At 36.8% G+C, this 21,708-nt stretch overlaps 1 protein-coding gene across 1 annotated transcript; it reads right to left on the bottom strand.

Moving 5' to 3' along the window:
* Window positions 1–5,845: 5,845 nt before the first annotated feature.
* LOC145687757 (E3 SUMO-protein ligase KIAA1586-like) lies at window positions 5,846–15,083 on the bottom strand. Its single transcript, XM_081761203.1, has 2 exons — window positions 12,790–15,083; window positions 5,846–6,942 (listed from the first exon to the last, which is right to left on the bottom strand). Exon 1 carries the CDS (start codon window positions 15,047–15,049, stop codon window positions 12,791–12,793), a length of 2,259 nt encoding a protein of 752 aa, XP_081617329.1. The 5' UTR covers window positions 15,050–15,083; the 3' UTR covers window positions 5,846–6,942; window position 12,790.
* Between the last annotated feature and the right edge of the window lie 6,625 nt (window positions 15,084–21,708).

Raw genomic sequence — 21,708 nt, forward strand, 5'->3', positions numbered from 1 at the left:
GATGGATTGCAACTCCAAATAACATTATTTCTGGAAGTAATAGTAAGGCACATGCGTTTTATCAAAATCGTACATGCAGGATGTAACGCCGAGAGGTGATCCTGATACCGATATATGCAAAAAAAAAAAAAAAAAAAAAAAAAAAAAAAAAAAAAAGAGTAAAATTAATATATAGCGTGTTGGGCATATTGGCAGATTTGGCGACCACCGAAAGTGTGGGAACAGTAAATTCGCTTTCAGATGGCAGTCTAAGAAAGTATAGAGGTGGCGCTGGGGTTCCATATGTAGTTGCTCGCTTCATACACACAGGCGACCCTTGTGTTCAGGATGATGCAGTACAGGAGCAGTGATGCTAGGTCCTCGAGCTAAGATTTCCCTCAGGAATGTTCGAAAAATTCCATTTTTAAGATAACATTTCCCTAATTTTCGTATATATTATATATAGGCTATAGTCATTGTTTAAAGAGAGAATTATTGCGTATGTATGGATTATACTGTGCTCATATCTCCACAACATACATGTGTGCTTTTGATCTTCTGTTATTACTTCAATGTTATCTTGTATAATGACATCCTCAAGCCAGGCCGCAGGAGGCTTGTAGAAAAAAAGTTTTGTCACTTTGTGTGTGATTCGTCATACTGCCGCAATGCTTAGTAACATAAGATTTGTTGAAAAGCTAAATTTCCCTACATTTTATCCCATATTCATAAAATCCCCATTTATTCCTCCTTAAAAATTTCTTTGAGGGAAATTTCCCGCGGCGTAGGGGAATTTAGCAAACTAGCATCACTGTAGAGGAGTGCGGTCAGTTTACTACGAGTGTTGAATAGGACAGGTGGCAGTGGTCGAATAAAGCATTGTGCGGTATGCAAACCGCGAACAGACCGACATGTTATTCATGTGCGTTGGTGCAGATGGCAATGGACGTGAAGCAGCATGAAATATGTTCACAAAGAAGTTTTGTTCCAGTTCAACAATTTTGTTACAGCTTATATTAATGTACACCTCTAATGCTTCTCTTTGGTATGGTTTGGAAGAGTTGGAAACCTAATATAAACAAAAAAAGTTTTACCATTTTTGTTTTTTTTTTTTTCTTAATAATATCTTCAAAACGCCAATTCCTCACTTTGCTGCATAATTAACTATATCTGGTGATTTTCTAAGAGGTTGCAACACTGCTGGCAATGTTCGCCTCTAGTACATATTTTCTTTTTTCATAAGAATTCAAAATGCTCGACGGGCACCAATTGTATGATTTAAAATGAAACAGCCCTGGTGGTCTACTATTTGACTCCATTGTCAGTTCTAAGTTGTTGTCCATTATTTTGTCAATGATCCTGGGTTTACATGATATATCCTGGGTCTTTGCATATTGTTTAACATTTTTGTTTTCTCTGTTGAATTTATTTGCTTTTTTTTAACTTTCATCTTATCTCTCTTGTTTTTGTCATATTTTTTTATTTCTGTTTTTTTTAAACATCCATTATTCCATCATTAATTTATTGATGCCCAAAGAATTTAAAATAATATATTTCTCCAGAGTACATTTTGGAATTCTGTATATAGTCCATAAATCTATAATTGGATGAGTATCCTTCATCGAATTCATGATCTGCTTAACCTCTGTCTTCCTGCTCGTCTTCTAGAAGTATATTTTCAATACATTTTATCACTGAACGCCAATGCTGACCAAACAAACCAATCCAACTGAAGAAACTTAGTAGATTGTCGATGGCCTCTTGTATGGGCAGAAAATGGCCTAGATTTACCTTTCGGTAACCTTTCTCATAATTCAATAGGCGTTGGAACCTATCTTGCACCACTTGAATTTGAGTATCTGACTAGACACTAGTCATCATCTTGTCAGGTGATTTATACTCAGAATCTGCATTTAATACATTATAAGTGGAATCTGAAGTGGTGGATAAATTGCCTTGATTTTCCTTGTTCTTTTGATAAGTTTTCTATGGGTTTTCCATTTAGTTTTTTTAGCATCCCTAAAGTCTTGGATGCATGATTTGCAATAAGGCTTCTGATGTCGTCGATGAATTTTCCTTTTCTTCGAAAGAAATCTCCATTCTGTCCTGGGTAGCCTTTATAACGTTTCTGTTTCATGTTTTCATCTGAACTTCTTCTTTTTATAGTGGTTATACTACCCCATCTCCGGTTTTCTTTTCCAACATCATATATTCTAATAATTTCCGATTTTTTTGTTGTCTTCAGCAATATTTTTTTTTCAAATCATCTCTGTCCTCATCCTTTTCATCAATCATTATCATCACTCCCATTACGAACCTGTAGTTCAAGCTTGTCAATCAGGTCATCATCTTCAGTTAAGTTTATTGTTAAAATCTGCTCAGGTGAGGAGGAAGAAAAGAACGAAACTCCAGTCAATGTCTTAAGTTCTCTAACCCGTCTCTCTCTTTTTTTTTTTCAATTTTGATTATCATTTCAGCTTCATCTTGATTTTGCTTCGTGGTGACATTCTCCGATAGTCTAAGTCACTTACAGTTTAAGTTTATATCATTCTTCCTCTTCATTATTGGAATCATATTATTTTCTCATTTTTCTTTGGAACCAACTTTCCTCTTAACTGGTTTCTCTTCTCTGAAGTCGTCACCTGCTGTTGCGTAGTCTTTTGGAATTCGTCCTATACGGATTAACTGCTTTTCCTTACCTCTTATTTCACTAGGTGACCTGCCTTCAAAGTGGTCATCTAGGATTGTATTCAAATCTGTTTCCTCGTACTTCAGCATCAGTCCACTTCTTACTAGATCGTAGCATCTTTCTCATTTTTCTCTAATTTATAGGAAATGAAAACTTATTAATCTGCCATCACTGTGGACAGCTCACAAGCAGTGGAGAATCGAGAGAGAAATTGCGCTTGATATTATAAAAAGATTCGATTTTAGTATGAAATACGCTTAGATACCTTAATTTAGAAATTAGTATTCTTGCGCAAATTCCTTGCTATAGTAATAAGACACACACTCTTAAAAATTTCCTTGCTCAGAAATGAGAAAAATGCATGTTCAAAACAAAATAAGTACTGTTTGCTCATATTTGAGGAAAAATGTCTCATTATTTCCAAATGTGTTTTAATTTGTGAGCTCAAGGGAAATTTTCAGGTTCCCATTTATGAGATTTTCTCACTTCTCAAAAATGAGAATTGAATAGTGCGTGATTTGCAATGTCATAGATGATTAAAAAATAACGGTAACATTCTTACCGAAATAATATTACTATGCTTTACTAGGGAGTAATATTGCTAGGGCTTAATTAAGGAAACGAGATAAAGGATTTCAGCTGTAGCAGAGTGCGAATGGATATGAGTACGCAGTAGGTGATGCAGCTGAGGTTGCGTATGGATACATGTCATGTGACAGCGGCGAGGAGCGGCATACATATCAACTTTCGAATGTAAGTTTGGGTGAATTGTAAACATACTACCATAGACTAAAAGTTAATGTAGTACATTCGTTAGTCTGCAGAACGCTGACCCCCCTCATACAGGTTATAGGCCTATCGGCTATAGCAGTCAGGTTGGCTCCTTTATGTATCAAAGCTCAGTACACAATTCACATAATAAGTGCAGGAATAACAAGTGAAGGCCGGTCAGAGGGATATTCGGACGTTGTTTTCTAGGGCACGTTATTTTCTATATTACAATAGAACGGGGACGCATGTCAATGTTTTACACCCTTCACCATTTGTTATAATGTGCAAAATAGCTTATGTACGGAAACAAAGAATGTATAAGTCATCTGTGTAGTTAGAAACAGCGTTACAAAACAACGTGCGATTTATTATTATAGAATTGTAATAAAAGGTACTTTGTACTGATCATCGAGCATAGATTGGCGCCACTTTTTCTTCACCACGTAATCGTTTTAATTATACACGTTTGCAGGTTAAATTAAGAGCAAATGCGTACAGTACTATGCCACAAATAAAATAGGGGCTGCGGTAGCACACTGGTAGAGCGCTCACCTCTGTTGCGATGAGATCCTTGCTTTGATCCCAGGATTCCCAGCTTGCGGCAAGTGGGCTTTCTGGTGGATAAACATAGGAGAACCCCGAGAAAACGCATGCACACTATTTCTTCCCACTTTCTTCATTCCACTATATTTTTCATTCTCATCATCATCGTCTCCTTTAGCCTACCCAACACAACTGTGGGAAGTGAAACGGAAAGATTTCATTTATTTTTTAAACCAACGTCCCACGATTGTACTCCAAGACTAAGAGAGACAGCCTCGCTGTCTCTCATATAGCATCGCTGATGAACGGGTCGTTAAACTCAAAATCAACTGAAGTCCAGCAGATATTGTTGCCGTTAATCTGAAGTAGACGAATAATTCTTGAATCTGAATTATCAAGAAGTTGGTATAATATTGGAGGAAATGGTTGAATCTTGAGTAAACCACGTTGATGAAAAAGAAAAGTCGTGAGAAAGTGCACAGTGATAAAAAGGAAAATGTTCAACTGTCTGGTGCAGTAGGAATAAGTAACGCACCACAAATACAAGTCATCGTGGTACTCGTGGAATTTTCTTAAGTTGAAGTGAAGAATTAAATGCGTTATGTTTTAAACAATATCTATAACTGTAGGTGTTCATTTAATATAAATTGTGGGTGTACTAATAGTTTGAATTTTTTTGCACGTTTATATTATTTTTATATTCTTTTACGTCTTCTCGTATTTGAGAACCCTGTTTCTGTGCACCGTTTCTCGCTTTTGATGAAGATATTTCTCAAATATTTTTGATAAATGTGTTTCTCAAAATTGGGGTTATACATCTCATTTCATCAAATGTTACTTTCTCAATATTAAGAAAAAATATTTTTTTCTCAAATTTGAGAAAGCATTTGCACGCTCAGAAATGAGACATAATTCCTCGCATTTGAGTCATTATTTCTCAAAATGATTTGAGAAAGTCGAAATCTCACTTTTAAGAATGTATTACTCGGTGCACAGGTAAGAAACGGATGTTCTCAAATACGATATTTTTTTTCTCGAATTTAAGAAAACTTAAAAATATGCACTGTTAAAAATGGTTTAAGCGTAGATAACTCTAAAATTCAAGATGAATGTGTATGTTTAAAATTACTATTTGGACAGCTATCTGGCAACGTTGAAGGCAAGAGACTATCGAGAACAGAGGACAGGAGAACGATTTGCGTTTTAGTACCAACAAAAGACTATCGATACAGTAAACAAAACACAAATCTTAAATTACATATAGCATTGCCGTCTCATATTTAAGCTTTAAGAACCTGTAACTTCATTATTAAACCAATTTTTACCACTTTTGCGCACAATAAGCACCGGAATGACATCTTCTGAAATAATAGTTATATATATTTGGCGATATTTGACAATAAAGCAAGACACTATATATTATTATGGGAGAAATGCTGCCTATAACTGCCAGTAAATTTAAATTTGAAACGGCAAATAAACATAATTAGTGTTCATATAATCACATTCTTAATATTCTTGTACAACGTTTTAGGTGCTGCCTCATTCCTTCAGAACTTATAACTTCACTGACTCCTACAGCTAGTAGCACTGTTAACATCTGACAATCATCCAAAGAATGCAATATACGCTCCGAAGCCAAGCAACCTTGTTCCGAAGCTAGCACATGAGTATCATTCATCAAACAAATGCGAATCACTCCTTAAAATACAAACAAATCTGTTATATTCATATTTAACAATAAAATATCTATAACATTTTTATTTATTAAAAATAGAATATTAAAATAATCAAGTTAAATTAATTAATCAATTTGGTAAAATTAATGAAATTAACACACGATAAACAGGAATAACGGCTGGACCAACTGATAGTTAAGTCTTTTCAATATTCAAACAACAAAAATTCTTCAGTTTCAAACACCATGTATTTTTATTGAAAATAATCACTAATATTAAATTAGCTGTATCTTCGCAATTACTTGAGCAATTTTCTGGCGAAAAAGACTGTAATAAACTGCACATAACATAATTTATGGTAGTGTTTTTTTCCTGTTTATAACAATGTAGGAAAACTCAGAAAAAATACAATCTTGCGCCACTTGAATGTAAAAAGAAATCATGTTTACGAATTGCCTTTCATCGTTTTTGAAAATATTTTGAATATCTCACAGTATATAATGAGGTTTCACAAAACAATGCTGCGAATATTCATGCAGCTTCAGAACACTAGATTGCTGCACGGAAGTAGTTTTTACCATAAAAAATGATGTAGCAGAGAGTAACAACTGATCAATTTCCACTGTTTTCCCGCGTTAGCTTGAATGAGTTTGGTCTACATTTATTAGCCTTGTACCAACTCATCCTACTGCAAATTCTGGCATTCCAAATCGTATTTCCTTGACACTGCCAGTACGCTTGAAATTAAGAATATGGAATATTTAAGTACAACAAAGACAGCAATTAATAAACATAGGGAAGAGCCATAGCAATTAACAATTTTAAACGTTATAATTTTTGAAGACTGAAGCATTTTGAAACTTAAGTCAACTATCTTAAATGTTTCAGGGAATTAAATGGTATACATATAGCACACTCTTTAACAGAAGTTGTCAACCTTTTCCACTGCCGTTTTACCATAAACTGTACGTACCAGCCAGCAACCACTCACTTACCACAGATTGAGAATCCTTGGTCTGCAGAACAAAAATAGTTTCGTTATTCTTGTATGGTATATCTTTTAAGGAGATATAATTATCATGCACCAACTTTACTCCATGGCGACTGCTTAAACACCTTCTTTATTCACACAACGATCCTCGCACGAAACTATATTCTCATAACTATAAGTAATGTTTAATATCAGTTCATCTGCAATTTCATACATGACCTCATTAATAATTTCTGATTACAAGCAGTTCTTAATTCTGAGAGGACGATGAAGTTGATTGGTGATCCAACCTGTCAATAATAATAATAATAATAATAATAATAATAATAATAAAAATAATAATAATAATAATAATAATAATAATAATTATTATTATTATTATTATTATTATTATTATTATTTCCATTCACTTCTATTTATTGATACGAACTCCACGCGTATCAATTCATTGGGAGTTACCTCTTCTTTATTTCTTTCACATTGTCTGCTTCTAGCATTACATCATTAGGAAATAGCATTCATTAATATATACACAATTACCCTTACCCCAGATATTTCGTGCACCTCACACCGAAAATTTTATGTCTCCAGGTCCTCGAATGAATTAATTTCGGCGTTCACATTTCTGTAAATAACGTTACAGGAAGAAGCCGGTTCGTTCCAAAGAGCAGGACTGAACTAAGTATGATTTGAGGTATAGTTTCAGTTGGCTCCGTAGGGTAGGGGTAACGTCCTGTAATTACGAGTAGTAGAGGTTCAAAGCGTAGGTTCGAATTCTGATCAAGAGAAAAGTCTTCCCTTTACAAAGTGATCGCGAAGAATCGAAGAGTGACTTGTCATACTAAACGAGAAACCCGTAAGAATGTGGAGCCGAACACCTGTATCATTATAGAGAGGATTTACGAATGTTGGTTGGAAAGGGCAAATAATAATTATGGGAGCTATTAGGACAATCCGGAACACTTAATTGTTCTGTAATATCCACTTTTCATGTTATTGTTCTTAGAAAGAAACACTATACCTTTTGTTAAAGCTGTTTCGAGTAGAGTAACCGTTGGTGTATTGGTACCGTCCTGGACTTCAAAACGGAAAATCTCGTTCGAATCCCCATCAGGTATTTTTTCCTATAGAACTTTCGCTACCAACGTTGGTTGGAGAAGCTACAAGGCGAAAATTCGAATAAACAGTCTGTGCAGTCTTCATGATACAGAGTAATGATAAGTAGTTTTCATAGTTATATTCGTCTCTCTTTCTCTATCGATCTTGACGTTTTCTTATAATGTGTTAAATCTTTCTCTCTCTCTCTCTCTCTCACACACACACACACACACAAAACCACACTCTATGTCAAGGAAATATACAGCCTCTTTTTTTTTCCTGTAGGTTACAGAGTTTCAATCGAATAACCGCCTCACTACGATGACCCGTTTCAGTTCTAGTGTGTTCATTCTGTCATTGCGAATTATAGTGTTTTGTCCGCAATAGGTGGAATCGAGAGTGGATATTCGGAACAGATAAATGTTCAAAAATGACTAGAAAATGGCCCCCTTTTAAGTTATTTCAAGGGATATTTTATTTATATTTATTTCACTCGAAATTCGTTTCGATCCTATAATTCTTCAATTTGTTTTACCCACGTATGAACAGCGAAAAAATGCAAGATTTGCTACGTCTATAATGAACCAATATCCAATTTCCCTTTTAAACATTTGTAACTTTTCATTATAATTTCGACTTTCAATGTAGACTCTTTTTAATAGAAATTTGCAGTAAAATAGGGCTCATTCAATTTTTCTTTCTGTTCTTTTTCTATATTTTCTTTTTCTTTTTCCTCTTTTCGTTCAGTTTGAGTTAATAGTCTGAAATGGAAGCTATGACTTACGCTAACTACTAGGTTTATTATAATGTATTTTAGATATGTACGCTTAATGAACACTACCGGACTTGAAACCGAGCCACGCGGAAAGCCAGGGTGTGTGTTAAACTTATGGCAAGACCTAGATGTGTCTCGGAACTTTCCAGTTTCAATGGAAACTGAGTACTTAATTTGATCACCAAGTTTGGAATTCATTTTGAAAGTGACCTAATGAAGTTTTCAAGTATACTCTACGTATATATTCCAATAGTTCTGACAAAAAATAAATAAAAAACGTTATTTCTAAATTACTGTTGGATTCTAGAAACGGAACTTTATACTGTTAGGTTCTTTTCTTACTATTTTTAAATCCAATATTTTTTTTCTGTGCTCCTTTTTTTCTTCTTCTATCTCCTTTTCTCTCTGTCTTACTTCCGTACCTCTAACAGATATCTATTGTTTTCAATTTTTCATTGAGTCATGTTTAAGTTTCTCTCTACATCAACTCATGAATACCGTTTCGTCTCAATTTTAATCTCTAACTTTATTAATACTAATACGTGTATATTTTGAAATTAGGATTGTGCTCATGTTTTTCCTGATTTTAATATAGGGGAGAGGAAAGGAGGAGAGAGGCGGTCTCTCTACCAGACACGATTGTGGGATAAGAAGGTATATTTTGGATGACATGCATCATTTCTCGGATCTAGGCCTGTGCAATATGCCAATATATTGATATTGACACATATTAACATTTGATATCGCATATATATCAACATCGATATATCTATATCCTAAATTTTCGATATTAATCTTGGGGGCGGGGCATAGAGGGGCCCTAAGACTGCGATAGGTGACGAAACAAAACTTAGCTTTTACGATAATGTCTTCCAATGACATTTTTTTATTGCCACAAATAACAATATAAATAAATCTACATGCAAATTTGCAATCTTGTATACTGTAATTTCTCAGGTACCAAAATTTTCTTTTCCCGGAAAAGAAAGAAATAAGCACTAGTCAAAAACAAGTGCTTCGAACTTTGACCTAGAATTTATCATCAAATGTTTTTGTTCCTCTCTCTCCGAGATTTCCATCCCATTTGGCCTTCGAGACCGTTCATTGACAAAAACTGCACACATGACCGCCATATGCAGAAATGAGGCAGAATCAGAGATTGGGAAAGGAAACGAGTTTTCAATAATAATAATAATAATAATAATAATAATAATAATAATAATAATAATAATAATATAACAAACTGACGGGATCCTACTTGTATACCCAATTATCTTATATGGGAGGCCCACAAATCTACTACGCTAATGGTGTCCCTTAGTCTGTGTTTGCCTTAGTTCTGTTTCCGTTTCCTCTGCTGTTAGGCACTTATATTAAACCTTTGCATTACGTAACTTTTTTTTTGTTATTTCCAAGTTTTTTTTTTAAGTAAAGAAACTGCTTTCCTCTAATACACTATGTGATCAAAAGCATCCGGACAGCCCCAAAACATGTTTTTCATATTAGGTGCATTGTGCTATCACCTATTGCCAGGTACTCATTATCTGCGACTTCAGTAATTACACATCGTGAGAAAGCAGAATGGGGCGCTCCGCGGAACTCACGGACTTCGAACGTGGTCAGGTGATAAGTATGTTTAGGAATGTGAGAATCTCGCGTACAGACTCCTGATACAAGTGACACCCAAAGTCCACTGTGTTTGAGTGTTACTGAAGTGTAAACGTGAAGGGATACGTACAGCACAAAAGCGTACAGGCCGACCTCGTCTGTTGACTGACAGAGACCGCCGATAATTGAAGAGGGTCGTAAAGTGTGGAATTCCTGTGTGATGGTCTGGATAGATGTCTGCCTATTAAACTGCATCAGGATTCACTCCAAGTACCATGACAGTTAGGCGTGAGGTGAGAAAACTTGGATTTCATTGTCGAGCGGCTCCTCATAAGCCACACATCACGGAGGTAAATGCCAAACGACGCCTCGCTTGGTGTAAGGAACGTAAACATTGGACAATTGAACAGTGGAAAAACGTTGTGTGGAGTGACGAATCACGATACACAATGTAGCGATCCGATGGCAGGGTGTGGGTATAGCGAATGTCTTGTGAACGTCATCTGTCGGCGTGTGTAGTGCCAACAGTAAAATTCAGAGGTGGTGGTGTTATGGTATGGTCGTGTTTTTACTTGAAGGGGGCTTGCACCACTTGTTGTTTTGCGTGGCACTCTCACAGCGCAGGCCTACATTGATGTTTTAAGCACCTTCTTGCTTCCCACTGTTGAAGAGCAATTCGGGGATGGTGATTGCATATTTCAACACGATCGAGCACCTGTTCGTACTGCACGGCCTGTAGGGAAGTGATTACACGACCATAACATCCCTGTAATGGACTGTCCTGCATAGAGTCCTGACATGAATCCTACAGAACACCTTTAGGATGTTTTGGAACGCCGACTTCATGCCAGGCCTCACCGACCTACATCGATACATCTCCTCAGTTCAGCACTCCGTGAAGAATGGGCTGCCATTTCCCAAGAAACCTTCCAGCACCTGATTGAAAGTATGCCTGCGAGAGTGGAAGCTGTCATCAAGGCTAAGGGTGGGCCAACACCATACTAAATTCAAGCAGTACCGTTGGAGGGCGCCACGAACTTGTAAGTCATTTTCAGCCTGATGTTCGGATACTTTTGATCGCATAATGTATATCTTACCATTCATCTTGCTTAAGTAAGATTATTTTGTAACTTTTTATGTCATCCATTTCCCTCACAATAATAAAGCCGTCATTTTAAACAATTTACTTTATTCTATTCTTTGCAGTTTGCCACACCGATATATTTGTAACATAATTGAGGTTTGGTCCAAAGGAACTGCCGAAGTTTTTGAGTTGCCTGCCATTGCAGGAAAGAAATGAATGTGATAATACACTGTTGGAGTCGTGTATACCGTACCTCTCTAGAACTTACTTAATCCCTAACCGTGGGGAAAAAATGATTAATAATTACGAGTAATTCGAACTGGTTCTGTGCCGTTAAATTTTGTACCTCAATTTTGATTTGTAAATCAGGGTGCGAAATCGTTTGAAAATGGTGGGGGGGAAGAAGTTTGGCGATCCACAATAATGCCTCACTGTGCTTCACACGAAGTGGGGGCTCCAAAAACTTGAAATATTCATGGATTATTATTATTATTATTATTATTATTATTATTATTATTATTATTATTATTATTATTATTATTATAAATGTTTAAACTAGTCGTCATTGTTATTTAAAATACTTTAATAATGTTAATTATTCATTTAACCTAAATTGGTGCGCTTATCTACTGCATTTAATATACACTTCGATGCGTATGGTCTAGGGTTAGACTCCCGTGGGAGCACAAGCCTCTTGTGTTTACTATCATATTGAAGACTACATTCACGAAAATAGCGGAGAAATAATAGCGGCTGAGAACCGATGTGCTAACCAACGAAGCTGAAGCGCTCCCTGGCCAGCCATAGATCCCCACGAGCTGTAGAGTCAGAGTACAGTTATTATTATTATTTATGAAAATACCGTTTCTTCGCTAAGTATTTAGTGTTTCAGTTTGGTCGCTCAGATATCCGGTCACCTATGTAAGTCTAAATAATACTAATCGTGGGACGTAAAACTCAAATATTTCATTTCTAAATAATAATATATATCTATATTGTATTATTAGCAAGAATATATTATAAATAACATATGATTTCAATACAAATATTTGATAGACAACGATAGTGGTAGAGCGCTCATCTCATGCGCGTGGAATCCCTGGCTGGATCCTAGCTCGCGGCAAATTCTGCTTGTGGTATACAAACACTGTGTATGTGAGTTTTCTCGGGGTCCTCCCGTTTCCTTCCACTTTCTTAATCCACCATTATCATCTATTTCATCATGACCGTCTTCCTTAGCCTTGGTGGATATTCGTAGGACGTTAAACTTTAAAAAATGAAAGCATAAACACAATAATACGATTGATTTGGTGATTTTAGTTTAGCGTCCCTTTTCAGCGGCGAAGGTATGAGATGTGGACCTACAGTTTAAGGTGGCATTCGAACCACCGTAATCGTTCAAATTTTTGTAAGGCGCTCCCACCGGGAAACGAACCCGGAACCCCGTGCACCAAAGATAATGCGCGCGTGCTTGCCACTAGACCAGCGGGGAGAGCCATACTAATAGTAGTATTGAATGATTGTGTTACTGTATTATAGACCTAAAATATAGTTTGCAATAATGTTTCTTACCTTAGAGAAAAATTTTAAGATTAAACTTCTCTTCACTTTCTTTCCGTGTGTAACGAGAATCGGACAAGTGATGGCCGGACGAAACCCACTTATCAGCAGCAGTAACAGCATCCCATAATTTTAAAGGAGGTCCATTGAGTTTAATTGTCAATAGAGATTGCAAGGTACTCGCCAACATACGGTTTCTTTCGGAGCTTTTAATATTATGAGCAACACTAAATCCACGTTCACAGGCAGCAGTTGATAATGGTACAGAGCGAACTTTTCGCGTTAAGGTTTTAAGAGCTGGAAAATCATTTAAAGACTTAGAACTTGATTTGTACTCTCTCCATTCTGACACTACAATATCAGGATTCAATCCCAACAATTGAGCTGCTTTATATACGTCTACATTACCGTATAAACCACTCATGCTATCACGATCTTGATTTTCAAACACTGAAAAACACTTTAGCACATCATTAGAAGGAAACCTTCTTTCCACTTCGTCTATTAAACCCTGGATTACCTGCCCCCTTATTTGGTCGAACTCACCATCATCACTCCCTATATCAGACGCTTGTCTGCAGTGCACTAAATACTTTTCTTTACAAAGACTTAGGTAGACACCATCTCTCACACGCATTTCTCTCAGAGCTTGAATTGTAGATTGAATTTTTTTCTCTATTTCGTTGTACGAAACTGCTTCCTTTTGCATCGTTTTGCTAATATTACACAAAATGGACGCAATATCCAGAAGAAAACCTAGCAATAGAATGTTCTTTTTCTCCGACAGTTTTTTGTAAATGCCACTCAGTTTAGAGCGGTCTCTGCTGAAATGGTCAGTATTTTCACACTCCAGAAGTAGGAATTGCATTATAGAAGAAAAATCTGTAAAGACTGCCAATAATGCGTCCCTCTCACTTGAAATCCAACGTATGTGGAACAATTTTTTGATTTTCAGCAGTCCTGCGGCATTTGTGACTGTCGCGATACTTTTAAGCTTTGCAGCTGCAGATGGCTTACTGAACACTTTGTAAAGTTCGTCTATCAAACATTCAAAGTTATGAACAGCATTCACAACACCAAAAACTCGTTCAGAAACAAGATCCATTCGGTGTGCCATGCAGTGTACGCTAATTAGACACGGGTTGATATTCCTTCTAATTCGAGCGGCAACACCTTCATTTCTCCCAGTAAACACTGCAGCCCCGTCTGAACCAAATGCAACGAGCTTTTCTTTAAGATTTAAAATATCTATGCCATCTTCGGAAAACGCTTGAATAATTTTCTCTTCAAGGGATTTTGCATCGGCATTTTCTACGGTCACTAATTTATAAAAACAACAACAAGGGTTATCTTCTTCGTCCACATATGTCACATATAACAGCAAGTGCTTATCCGCAAACCTGTCTGTAGATTCGTCCACTGAAATTGAAAAACAATCTGTTTGCTTGAGAAATTTTACCAATTTTCCACGCAACTGATCAGCAATAAAACATGCCATAGTTGCCGCAGTTTTATCTGTATGATGATGTGTTCCCATATCAATGCCATTTTCGATCTGCAGGTTTATTAGTTCGGGGTGGTCGCGGAAACTCCACTCTCTTTTTGCCGCCACATAAACTGAACGTAACACTCTGACGGTTGTTTCCAGCTTTTCTTTCTGGTTTTTTATACACAGTTCTCGAGCAATTTCTGAACACTTCTGAAAATTATGTCTTTTACAAATTTGTTCCTGCTGCAAACACTGAGAATGCACCACACTTTTTTCATGCTTATATATTGCATCAAGATTCTTTTTCTTACTCTTTTTTGACACACCCTTATTTGCCCAAGGTAAGTCATGGGCGGAAGTCCCTACACTTTTGGATACTAGATGGGAATGCTGCACACAAACACTACACAACATAACATCTTCACCACTGTCTTCATGATTTGTGAATATCAGCCACGAGCGGTCCTTTTTCCAAGATGATGAAAAATTGGTCCATACAACTTCAGACGTATCACTTATTGATTTTGACGTTAATATAGGTGGCGTATAATCACTAAAATGAGACTGACTTGGTAGTTGCTCCTGAGGAAGGGGGGTATCTGCCTCCACAGTGTTCGATAATTCCAAGTCTATTTTACGCACCTTGTCACTTGTTCCACGATTTTCACTCTCAGTCCGATTATCGTCACATCTGGTGAATTGTTCTGCGATCTTCGGATTCGTTTTAAAAAAATTAGTAATTAAGCCCGATTTCCCGGATACACCGCTTTTTGCTCGCTTCATAGTTACACGATATTTTCTATTTATGAAAAGAACGACATTAACATCCGAACGAGTTGAAGCAATTCTTGTAACTGAATTTTATTCTACATTCTGCATTCTTCAACTAAAACGAGAGAAACGGCAAATCTTTGTTTTTAAGTCCCTCCCTTCGTCGCCAGTCCTCAAAAGTGACCATAGCAAAGGGAGAAAGGAAACCTGTCACTTGTAAGTTATTTCCAAGAATTTTCGGAAGGACACTTGACCCAAACTGCTCCTCTGCCCTGGACAATGCGATACTTCACGCTGGTAAAGCCCGTCCGTCAATGTGGTGCCAGAAAGGGACGTTGCCTAATGTTTTTCCAAATTGTAAACAAAGGATATTGCATAGAAAGGGATCTAAATGGTCCGTGGACTTTCCCTCGTTTTGTCAATGTGTTTTCCTTATCCGTATCGCAACACACTTTTTCTCTTTCTTGAATATGCATCCAAAATCTTTCCGAGGCTGCTTGATGGTGTGTATTTGTTTAAAAAAAAAAGAAAAGAAAAAAATGCTAGTAAGAAACCCCTAATTGCTAGAAAGACACCCCTTACAGCCTATAAGGAAGTTAAACCTGTTTTATACATACATTACTGATTTATTTTAGCATTATTTAGAAGCTATGAGCATGAAGATTTTTTATTTTTATTTATTCATATATGGCATTTGCTTTCCATCTCTCCCTCTAGTCTAATGGCTAGCATGCCCGCTTTTGATGCACATGGTCCTGAGTTCTATTGCTAGTGGGACAGACATGAAATGTATACATAGTACGATGATTTTAATTCACCTTAAAATGGAGGTCTACGTTTCATATACCGTCGGTGCCAGAAACGGACGCTGAACTCAAACTAACATTTCCTTTCCAGTGATTTATAACACAACTAAAAGGTGCTCACGAATCCCTTTTAGTTGGTTGGTTAGAGTTACGTCCTTTCCAGCACTGAGGTTATATAAGACATGGACCCACAGTTTCACGAATCATTTGTACACAAAACAGGCAGTAAACTCATTCTGACCTCATCAGCTTTTATTTTGATTTTACTTTTTTTTTCTCACACTTCCTGTCTCGAATATATTTTGAGTAGTAGTTCTGAAACCACTTTAAGCATTAGGTACCGTCCTATTCAGCCTGTGCGCTGCAAAGGAACACTAAATACGAATCAATCCAAACAAATAACACAGTACATTACTGAGATATAAATCTCTCTGTAATAATTTTTAATTAATCTATTATGAATAGGCTACTTATTGGCAGAGGTTTTGAGAGAGGAGAGACGCTGAAGAAAAGCATTATGCTAAGGAACGGCTGTTTCTGTTATGTATTGTTTCACTGTATTATATTAGAATTAATATTCATAATTTGATTTCAGTTTTGTGTCTATCCTTAAATTAGGGTCTATATTTCTGGTTCTCTTTTCTCTTCTCAGATAAATTTGGCACTACAACCCTGCTTATTGGGAATAAAGTATTATTGTGGCCTGTGTCCATTGTGCCTTTTGATCAACATAAATTAAAACATGATTCCGAGTTGAGCAGATAATTTCAAATTCAGAATATTTCAAAAGGAGGATCGGGGATATTATAACTCAAATACAATAACCAGTTTCACAGCAAAACCAGAATACTGTGACACAGCAACCGAAAATGTGGCCCTTGAACTCCGATTGAAAATTATAGCAATAGAATAGTAAGCAGCGGCGCAAATTTGTCTTCAACATTGGGGTAGGGGGGTAGGGGTATGACCGTTCTCGTAATCTTTTCTTTTTCTTTTCTTTTCTTTTCTTTCTTTCTTTCTTTCTATCTTTCTTTTTTTTAAGCGATGTTCAAAATATTTATAAAGTTGAAAAACAATGCTGTGGAGGATCAGGGGAGCAGAGTTGTCTTCAACATTGGGAAGTGGGCAGATTTGAGGCTTATTCTCGGAGGAAGTGAGACTCATATTACGTTAGATTAATCTGATTTCTGAGATGAACCTGTTTTATATTATATATTAGGCGATTTAGATGAAGTAGCAGTCGGACAGAAACCATTTCTTCCCATAAAACATATTTCAAATCGGATTATTGGGGGAACTGTCGTCCCCAGTTCCATGATTGAGGGTACATGTCCCCCTCATCCCCCGTCGTGCCAGTGATAAGTACTGCATAAATACTGCATAAATAGTAACAACTAACTTACCAAACAAAGAAAAAAAAAGTTCTATAATAGACGCAAATGTAAAAACTTTTGGTAAACGTTTAAGTCTATTTTGAAACAAAGATCGACTAATATATCTTAATAATAAATGTGTACAATACATTCTATCAATAAAAACGGAAAATTACTCGTAATTAGCCCTGAAGAAAGGACGCAGAATTGAAGTAACAATGAAATCCGAAATTTTAAACTGCAAATCGAACAACAATAAAATTTGATACAATATTTCACGATTTGAAACATGTGAAAAGCTGCATATCAATGTCCCTCACGGAATGTGAACGCTCTACTACTGAGCCACCGTGCCCTCTATACTATATTAGTAATTTTGTAACTGTTTGTTCATAGTAGAGGTAACAATTACTGTTTTCATTTAGATATTTTTTTATGAAAGGAAACAACTGTAGAAAAAAAACAGGAAAAAGAACACGCCCTATAACAGCAAGAAAACTGTCAGCTTCCTCTTAACCATCCTCATCGACTCTACTCCGACCAGTCATAAATAAGCCCCCATACTAAGTTTGGTGACTTCCTTTACCACCTACGGTGTGTCGACATTGGACAAACATTGTACATAAAGAAAGTGAATGAACTTTTCTCTTGGATAGCTCTAGAGGATAAGGGTCTTCATCTCGTCACAACGGAAAAACCGAAAAAGTTTACCTGATCCTTTTTTTTTTTTTCTTTTTGAGCGAGCATGCATTTAAAATTATTGTTTGAAAATTTTCATTATACTTATATTTTCATATTAGGTGTTCCCCCCTACAGATTTTGGTGGGGGGGAAATGCAAGCATATTTTTTGGTGGGGGGAAATTCCCCCCGTCCCCCCGGGATTTCGCACCCTGTTGTAAATACAGGTAAATACTTCTTGCAAAATTACTATGCCTAACTGCATGAAAAATAGGTAACAGTTTACGTACTGCAAAGAAATGAAATTCCCAGGTTTCCATCCTGATATTCTCGTAGCTGAGCTGTTAGCATACGTACACCGCTTTGGTTTGTTTCGATTTCCGGGAGGAATTCATATTGTTAGGATTCCACGTTAAGCTGCAGGTCCATACGCCTCGCTGCTGGAAGGGACTCTAAACTCAAAACCAAATCAAAGAAAATAAGATTTTCATCGTCAAATAACAATGGAAACTTGTTCATTTTCAACCTGTTGAAAACATTGAATTAAAAGTTAGAGCTTCTCTGTCCATAATTATTTTCAAAAATGTGTGTCGGTATGATCACTAACAATGACTTTTCAGGATCTTAATTTACGTTTGTATCGAGCTCCGGGAGAACAATACTGGAAAGGGGGGGAGCTAGTTCGCAAATAGTATTAGTCTCTTATTTGGTGAAGAACAAAATTTATTGCATATATTTGTCCCCAAATATCTTATGACCCGTTGTTAGTCACTAACTAAACTTTTGGTGTGGGACACCCGAGTTTGATTTCCATTGAGTGCTCGCGTGGTTGGGATCCCACGTAAAGCTGTAGGTCCATGTCTCACATAGCTTGACCGCTGAAAGGAACGCTAAACTGAAAATTCAGATCAAATAATTAACTAAAGAACTACTCCCAAGTACGGCATCAAAAGTTAAAACCCACCTAGGCGAGCAACGACTTTGATAGTGTCCCCTACTGTACCGAATAGTGATTTAGGTAAACACTTTCGTAAATAACGGTGAGTAATTATTAAGCATTATTACCTGCTGTATTATTTGCCGTGGCAACCAATTATTTTAAAATATTATGCATGCTAATTTCTTCTTCAGAATTAACACAGATTAGTGAAAACATCATAATGGTATAATTCAAGTTGGATTCTACCATTTTCATTTAAAAAGAAGCACCTCCAAATGAAATTCGTGAGCGCAACCTGGATTCTAAAACCTGGCTGTGGGCACCTCTGTGCGTAATGAATTGAATTGTTTTTAAATTTAGTATCCTTTTCAGAAGGGAGCTAGATTCAGTGTTGTGTGCCACAGTATTGTTCTCTCTGATTTATTGTATATCATAATCATGAAGATTTATAGAAAATCGACTCATAAACTGAGGGTTGCCAGATGACTATATTATAACAATCTGGTCTATTGTATTTATAAACAGAATAGATACATACAATACAAACGTTCCAAAACACGGTTACTGCTTCTATTCCGTAACCATAGTTTTAACTATTCATTAGACATTTCTCTCCAAAAGGTATTTTTGGAATGTTTTAGTTTATTCTCAAAATTTAAATTATATCTGAATGTTCCATTTCGTATCATCTGATTCTCCATTAGCTATTTTAGTGAACTTAGCCTATGTTCTTGCTTGTTTAACATTAGACAGGACTCGATCGCTTATTAATTTATGTTTTAGTGGGTTTGTATAGGATAATTCTAGCTCAATGGTAGAGCGTTTACCTCTGGTGCGCTGGGGTTGCCCCGCGTAGCGTAGTCGCTAACGCTATCGCCTTTAGTGCGAGCGATCACGGATTGGATTCCCGGTGGGGGCACTCGGTCGAAAATGTGTAAAACGCATTTCAGGCCAGCCACCCTCAGTGAGTGTTTTCCTCATTCACACCAGGCAAAGGGCGGAGTGGTACCTAACTTACAGGTCCCAGGCCGCTTCCTTCCTTCCCCAATCCTTCCTTCCTTCCTTCCGGATTGTGTGCTCGCTGAGGGACGTCGTCCCTCAAAACGTGAAGGGCTAAATTGCCTTAGATATGCCGAAAGCCCAGAAATCTAAATCTTAAAATTTGGTGCGCTGGGGCCCTGGTTCGATCCCAGCTCACTACAAGTTGACTTCATGATGGACAAACACCGTGTGTGTGGGTTTCCTCAGGATTCTTCCGTTTTCCCCACTTTATTCATTCCACTATTGCATTTTTTCTCATCATCACCGTCTCCCTTACCCTAGCCGGTATAACTGTGGGACGTAAAACTGAAAGAATGCAATGGTGTAATGATAAATACGCAAAGCCCACTTCGTGCGAGCTGGAATCTAATGGGAGACCCCAAGCAGCAGAGGTGAATGCTTTACCACTGAGCCACGTTACAAAATGTCAACTGTAACACGTCTTTCTCACCTCAACTATAGGTTGTTGGGCAACATGGAAATTTTAAAACTTTTCTCTCTCTTAGAAGAGTTACTTTATATTTTGATAGGGTATCTTCTTCGTAAATATTAATTTACGATGGTCGAAGTTGATGTCATATAGTCCTTCCGCTATTTCTAACCCATTTCTAATATCCCGTAGCAGGCTTTCTATAGAGTTAATATACTAGAGAATTTATGTACCCAGAAGCATGAAATAAGGTGATAATTATAACTTCACATCATATTTTGTTCTTAGTCCTAGGCCGCTTCTATAAGAGTGCAGAACGCTTTGTAGTGGACGAACACCGTACGCGTGAGTTTTCTGGAGATTCCTCTGTTTCCTCACACTTTCTTCAATACACATTTTTTCATTAATTCTTATCAGCATCATTTTCTTTACCTTACATGACATAAACATGGGACGTAAAATTGAAATATTTCATTATTTTTTCTTAAATATATAAAATCCAGTTCTTTAGTCGTGCAGCATAACAAAAAAACAGAACATTATGTAACAGGTAGTGATATAAAGGACTCCAATTTATTAATTATATATTATATATCAGTTATATCAATGAGAAAAAGCAATTACATCAATTTGCTAAGTTATTGTGATATTAATGATGATTTGTGTTCATATGTTTCGAGCTTAATATTCTCTTTGAAAAGTGAGCAGCTCCGTATGTTAGATTTTTTTTTCTGGGGAAGGAAGTGTATTAATATTTGGTCCCACGCCAAAATATATAGAAAAAGTTGTTTTGGGTCCTCCCGCAAAATTCGATAATAGGCTCCTTCTTTCCATCTTTCTCTTACTCTATGTGGGCTCCCCGCAAGCCCCTAGGCCTGTTCCAAATATGACAAATTAATGGGACAATATTGACAAAACTAAAAGCAACACGAGTAAATATTATTTCTAGGGCCCTTAATAGAATTTTTTTACTGAAATGGGCCCACGACTCATTTTTGTTTAATATCCTTTTGTGTGCTGTTTTGTTTATGTAATGTAGTGAACCTGTTTGATGCTTCACTTATAATTTAATGTTCGTATCGTATATGGAGTACGAAAATTTTGTCTTAAAGTGGGCCTCCTCGAACGGCGGGTAGCTGCCTTGGGGGGCAATTGTCCCCTGACCCCCACAAGTTACGGCCCTGGCAGTGAATCTGATGAGTCCTCTCTCGTCCCTAAGGCGAGAACACTTAAAAATTTGATCCAGGGGATCACAAACAGAGGTGCCTGGCAACCCTTCCTTTTTATCCATGTGTTTGTGAATCTTCAAGATAATGAGATCTGATAAGATCGGAATGCAAATGCTGTGGCAAAATCGTGGCAAATAACACGCCACTCATGAGAGCTATATGAGACATGGACC

Source organism: Thermobia domestica, chromosome 6 (assembly GCF_964235325.1).
Source record: "Thermobia domestica chromosome 6, izTheDome1.hap1.1, whole genome shotgun sequence".
Classification (NCBI taxonomy): Eukaryota; Metazoa; Arthropoda; class Insecta; order Zygentoma; family Lepismatidae; genus Thermobia; species Thermobia domestica.